A 7,500-nucleotide genomic window follows, 5' to 3' on the forward strand; every position below is an offset into this window, starting at 1 on the left:
TCTTAAACTGAATATAATTTGCAGTGGTGGATTTAGAATGTAGGCACATCACATCAATTTTGGTTTAAAAATCTGTTTAGAGAGGCATGATTGAGTTGGTCACTGATATTGCGCCCTCTCAATCATACAGAAGTTTCCATTCTGATAAAAAACTACATTCTATCAAGAAACTCATTTATATGGCAATACCTGAAACAGAAAATATGGCAATCTAAAAAGGGTATTCTACCTTACTCATTTCTCTTGTGCACTAAAGAGCAACATCATGGTAGAAATGGATTGCCATAAGTCTGCTATATCTGTAATATAATGTTGATCTATGTAATCTTCAACGCTCTCAGGTAGAGGTATGAGACAACCTGAAACAGAGGAGATGCTAACGGAAAGCAAAAGACCAACTATTGCAATCTATCACATATCAGGAGATAATTAAGGTTCCAGGCACTAGAAGTCTTTAAATATACCTCAATATGCGACTGGCAGTGTGTGCTTATAAATTCAAATGTCAGACAATATACTCCTATTTACCTATTGACTTCGTATTAAACAAACTAAACGCTATTTTACAACATTAATCACTAATTCTTTGTGTGAAATGTTTAAGGCTGAGGTACATTACATAAGGGATAAGGGAAGGGGGGGGGGGGGTGAGAAGTGAGTGAATGAGAGAGTAAGAAGAGAGAGAGAGAGAGAGAGAGAGAGAGAGAGGAGAGAGAGTAGAAGAGAGAGAGAGAAGAGAGAGAAGAGAAGAAGAGAGAGTGAGAGAGAGAGAGAGAGAAAAGGTGTGATAAATAAAATAGATTTAGATAGATGAATATAATATATATAATTTATATATATTTATATAAATATATTAAATTATATACATATATAATATTTATATAAATATATATATATATATATTTTTATAGATATATGATATTTATATACATACATACATATAATTTTAAATTTCTATATGATTATATATATATATATATATATATTATATATATATATATACATACATACAATATATATAAATAATATATATAAAGAATATATATATATATATATAGATAATACATACACACACTTTATATACATATATATATATATATATATAATATAAATATATATAAATATATATATATGTATATATATTATATGTATATATATTTATGTATATTTATATATATTATAGATAATATATATATATTAATAATATGATATATATATATATATATATATATGTATATATATGTAATATATATATAATATATATAACATATATTTATATAAATATATATATATTATATATATAATATATATATATATGTAAATATATGTATATAATATATATAAATACTTATATATATATATATATATATATATTTTATTAAATATATATAATATATATATATAAATATATATAATATATTAAATAATATATAATGTGTGTGTGTGTGTGTGTGTGTTAATATATATCTATAATAGATTATATATATATATATATATATACATATATTATATATATATATATATATATATATATGTAATAATATGTAATATATATGTATAAATATGTATATATATATATATATAGTATATATATATATATATAATATAAAAAAATAATATATATATATATATATATATATATACATACACACACACACACACACCCACACACACACACACACCAAAAAATATATATATATATATAATATTATATATATATCTATATATATTATTTATAAACATATATATGTATATACTATGTATATATATATATATATATATATTATATATATATATATATATATATATATATATAAATGCATGTATATAATATATAATATATATATATATTTATAATATATATTATATAGGTATATAAGTAATGTGTACATTAGAAGATATATATATATATAATATATAATAATATAGATATATATATATATATATATAATTATGTATACCAACAACACACACACACACCAACCACACTTTCACATCACTCATACACACACACACATACATACTCGCAGAACCACCACCCAGCTACATAACACTCACACACACACACACACCACACACACACACACACAACACAACTCACACTCATATAAATATATATATAAAATATATATATTAAATATTTTATAAGATAAATAAATTTGAAAGATTATATAGATAATTATGATAGATAAAAGATAGATAGATAGATAGATAGATAGATTTTGATGATTATAGATAATATAGATAGATAAATTAGTTATAAAACTTTAATGGTATATTATATATATGATGTATGTGTATATATAATATATATAAATATATATATATTTTTATATTATAGAATAGATATATATATATATATATATAATAGTATATATTTTCTACACACACACACACAACACACACAACAACACACAACACACACACACAAACACACAATGTGTGTGTATTATAAATATAATAATATAATATATATATTATATAATATGAATATATAATATATAGGTATGTATATATATATAGTATATTTATATGTATGTATAATATATAATATGTGTGTGTGTGAGTGTGTTTGTGTGTGTGTGGTGTGTGTGGTTAGTGTTGTGTGTGTGTATGGTGTGTTACACATATATATGAATATGTCTATAATATATATATAATATGTGTGTGTGTGTGTGTGTGTGTGTGTGTGTGTGTGGTGTGCGTGAGTGTGGGTGTGTGTATGTGTGGGTACACATATAGATGGTTTATGTATAGATATTTATATATATATAATATATATAAAATATATATTTATATAAATATGAGAGAGAGAGAGAGTGAGAGGGAGGAAGGGAGGAGGATTTTAATATGAGGGAGGGAGAGGGAAGGAGGGAGGAAGGAAAAGTGAGAAGGGAGGAAGGATAAAGGGAGTAGGAAGGAGGGAGCGAGGAGGAAGGGAGGGAGGGGAGGGGAGGGAGAGGAGAGAGGGAGGGTGGTGGGGGAGGAAGGAGGGAAAGGGGAGGTAGAGAGGGAGGGAGAGAGAAGAGAGCGGAGAGATAGAGAGAGAGAGAGAGAGAGAGAAGAGAAAGAGGAGAGAGAAGAGAAAGAGAAGAGAGAAGAGAGAGAGAGAGAGAGAGAGAGAGAGAGAGAGAGAGAGGAGAGAGAGAGAGAGGAGGCGAGATAGAGAGAGAGAGAGAGAAGGGTGAGAGAGAGAGGAGAGAGAGAGAGAGAGAGAGAGAGAGAGGGTGAGAAATATCCAGAAAAACGGTATATATTATATATATGAGCGGAGAGAGAGAGAGAGAGAGAGAGAGGGTGAGAAATATCCACAGTAGTCTATGCATATAATAAGTCAAAGCACATGTCGTTATCCACGTGTGTGCATACTGGTGATTATGAATAAATACATGCATAAACCTATTTAGAATATATGCATACATGTGTGTCTGTGTGTATAGCATATGGGCATGATTGTACATACCAGTGTTAGCGTGCGTGTTTGCGTGAATATGCTGTAAGTGTCAATTGTCCATAAACTATGTGTAAACATGTGGATGAGCTTTGCATATGTTAGATTGCATTAGGGTGGCCATGCAAAATTAGTGTTAGTAATAACTATAACTCATTCAGTAGTCGACAAACATATGATTATTTTGTTAAATCTAAATAGATATATAGATCGCACAAACATCCATTTTCAGTCTGAAATAGATTCTTGTTTTGTTTCAGCATTTCAGTGCAATTTCAGTATATCTGTCTATATATGAATTGTATTTTCATTTGAAACCCCTTTCTCTTTCAAAGTTCATATACGAGACATAAAGTATTCATATATTTGCATACAAACATAAGCAGTTGAACACACACACACACACACACACACACACACACACACACACACACACACACACACACACACACACACACACACACACACACACACACACACACACACACACACACACACACACACACACACACACACACACACACACACACACACACACACACACACACACACACACACACACACACACACACACACACACACACACACACACACACACACACAATGAATATATCCTTTCCTATCCCCAGTAGGGAAACATTCTCCCTCAACATTCTTCCTTAAAATGAAATTAAACATTACCTTCAGTTCAACAAACAACAACAAACTTCAAGGTAAACAAAACGCCCATAGACGAAGAACACTCAGAACACCAAAATGGTAAAATTACTCATCGGCAACTCACAGCAAGGGAAGACGACGGAGCTGTCAGCGGGGTTCCCGAGGCAGGGGCGTGAGAGGTGGTCGGGCCACTGCTGTTGCTGTCTGGGGAACCCGGAGGCGGCGCAGAAGAAGGAGTAGCAAGAGGCACAGAGGAGACAGCTGAAGGCAGCGCTAATAGACGTTTGCGGTCCTCCATGTACAGGTCGATCAGCTGATCCAACTTGGATTCAATATCGTCGACCTGGAAGTGGGTTTCGCAATGTACTAGGGTGGCATTGTTTTATATTTTTTAATGCTCACTACCAAGGAAGATTATTTAGATAATATATATATTTTTTCTTTCACAAACATCAGCATTTTTAATAGGCAAAAACATACTAGTATATAAATACATTTCTTACGGAAACTATCAGTTTTGATTTTAATAAATCGAATATGAAAAAACGACAACCGATTCGCATATTATCTAGTTCTACAAAACACACATTTCCACAACAATGACTCATAAAAAAAACACAATAAAAATACACACAACCTTAATAAAAAGTAATAGAGGTAGATCTCGTTAAGCCCCTTTCCCTCACCTGTCTTTCTACCTTGACAATCCTAGACGCAAGGCAGATTTTCGACTCGTAAACATCCTTGGCTTTTGACCCCTGCTTCCCGAGAATCTGGTCTAATCTGGAGGTATGGGTGGAGAGCGTCAACACATAATCACGATCACTGGATGTACTTCTTTAGCTATGTAGTCAAAATTCTATATTGCTGGCAACAAATTAAAGGCTAATTAAGACTAAAAAAAAGTCTGATATTTTTTGAGAAGCATTTCAAAGATTCGGAATGGTATAGTATACATATATTTACATATTCAACAATACTTCTAGCTATTAACATATGTATGTATGTAACAATAAGTTCAATAGAAGACGTAGTCAAAGGGTTAGAAAGAGATGGAATCAATGTGTAGGGAATAGATTGTGTGGAAATTGTTGTAAGGGTGAATTTCCTAACTCACATTCAAGGACATCGCATCCATGATTCAGCTATTTACGCAATGCATCTGCACTGCTTAATCCTCTACACTGCTAGTATAGCGAGGTATATTTTTATACATACTGAAAACAAACACCATCAAATATACATGGGAAAAATATGCAGTCATGCTTTAACAACAAATATATCGTTGGTTTTGCATGCGTTCATTCCATCATGCAGTTAAGATGTCAATAGAACATATATATAACAAGTCAGTAAGAAAGTAAGCCTATGTCTTGTTCCATGAGTCAGCTAAAAACGTGTCGTCATGTCAGAATTTAACCATGTGTTCAAAGTACAGTAATTTAAATATTATGGAAAGGGTATCATAGGCTGGAACTGTATCTCCATTTTCACATAATTACTCTGTATGTCGTAATGTCTATGGTGAATTATGTCTGCAGTATTTGTTTTTTTTATAAATCGTTTAATGTTAAGCCCTGGCATCGAAGTAGTCTTCCATCCCTATTTTATTTGATTAAATAAAAGAAAATTCCATTGCAGTATTTCTATACACACATTTCTTTCCTGCTACACACACGGCGCTTAAGAAGAGGATAGGAAATCAATCTGGAATCTTATTAAAGTAAAGGTTAATTATGCAAGATCAAATAAGGAGAAAAGAAAGTAAACAAATATAGATGTAGAGAACAATTCAACATTGAAACTAACATTCAAATAGCTACCCATTCGGTACCCCCAGAATGCCATGCACATTATAAGAGAAAAGAAGAAGAGTGAGAAAGAAAAGAAAGTTTAAGGATATTGCAAGGCTACTTCTACTGTTACTTATATGGTCTAGTTTCGAGAGGAATAATGATTATAAGAGTGTTGAAATAGGCGAAAGAACGTGCCCAATAAATTCATACACTGTGTAGAATCAATGTTCATTTCAATGAAATAATATGGGGAAAAGAAGCAGTTATGGTGTGAAAAACCGTCATATATTTGTTATTTCTAATGTCGCCCAAATAATTCGTAAAACAGCCGAGAAACTGATCTTTGTACAGCATCCGTCATATTCGCAAAATCATGATCTGCTTACATGCCAGGTTAAAGCACATAGACCCAGGGACTACTTTCCATTTATAACATGTATTACATATCTGTAGCATAACTGCATACATCAAACTTGAGGGAAAAAGGGAGGGTATGTCATCACATACTTCCGTCAAGTCCAAATGATACTTCTCTGTGAAACAAAATAAGGAGAGAGAGAAAACGAGATGCATATTTTACGAATCTAGGCGGACTACTCTAAACCGATTTCGGATTCTTAAAGCTGGATTTGCTAACTCACCTCCCATGCAGGTATTTAACTCTTGTAAGGAGATCTGCATGACCCGAGGAATATTGTTCAATAACGTCTTTTACATCATAGGGTTTTAGGGCCTCTTTGAACTTACGTCTGGCAAGGAAGTACCTAATCTGAAGAAGGGAGAGAGAGTACGATAGTTTAGGACAGGGGCGACAAGGGCGTGAAGGCTAATTTTCCAACCGTATTTAGTATGTGAGTACTATCGACATTGCTTTTTGTTTTAATAATGTGAACTGACCGTTTCTTGATACAAAAAAAAAATCTGATTTAAATATATTCTTTTACGATAGAGGTTCGGGTCAAAATGGAGACAAAATCCATGTCAGGAAGCAAACTGTTTTGCGAATACTGCACTTCTAAAACGGTTAGAAAATACACTGCAGTTCTATCAGCCAGGGTGTAGCGATTCCAGGGACGTGATTGCTGTAAGCTGCATACGGGCAGCAGTCTTCTGTTGCTTCTATTCATCATATAGATATGTCTTACAGTTATCCCAGTGCGATGTGGTAAGTTTCATATATCATTCTTAATACATGAAATTAATTATTTATACATGACATATATATTATTTATTTACCTAGAACTAACATTCTGAGATTAGAAGGGCTAAGTATAACTTCTTGTACTCTGATTAAAGTATCTTTGGCGAAAAATCTTTACCAGGATTTCCTACGAAAGGCTAAAGTAGATATTTTCGAATTTTCGAAAACGGAGAATCGAATGATCTGAATAACAGCTGTGAATATTTTGCAAATTTCCGAAAAAAATAATCAGATAATCTGGATAACACCGCAAAAACAACTAAATCATTGTTGAAGATTCTGATCAGGCCTACCAACCTGAGGCAAAAAACGTATTCAAGATTCCTCGCCAACTCGTCAGCTCTTTAGCCAGAGTCTTGTTTGTCTTTTTTTCCTTTCTTTCTTACATTTTA

At 32.0% G+C, this 7,500-nt stretch overlaps 1 protein-coding gene across 1 annotated transcript in view; it reads right to left on the reverse strand.

Annotated features, from left to right (window-relative positions):
• Positions 1 to 7,500, reverse strand: part of LOC122258845 (potassium voltage-gated channel subfamily KQT member 1) — a 648,767-nt gene that overhangs the window by 13,294 nt on the left and 627,973 nt on the right. Inside the window, exons 13-15 of the mRNA XM_086531293.1 lie at positions 6,549 to 6,676; positions 4,798 to 4,894; positions 4,236 to 4,454 (exon numbers count right to left, since the gene is read on the reverse strand). Of these exons, the coding sequence (XP_086387419.1) occupies positions 4,236 to 4,454; positions 4,798 to 4,894; positions 6,549 to 6,676 (444 nt within the window). The remainder of the gene's footprint in view (positions 1 to 4,235; positions 4,455 to 4,797; positions 4,895 to 6,548; positions 6,677 to 7,500) is intronic.

This window comes from Penaeus japonicus, unplaced genomic scaffold (genome assembly GCF_977035675.1).
Source record: "Penaeus japonicus unplaced genomic scaffold, GWHDUDI00000001_assembly GWHDUDI00000035, whole genome shotgun sequence".
Classification (NCBI taxonomy): domain Eukaryota; kingdom Metazoa; phylum Arthropoda; class Malacostraca; order Decapoda; family Penaeidae; genus Penaeus; species Penaeus japonicus.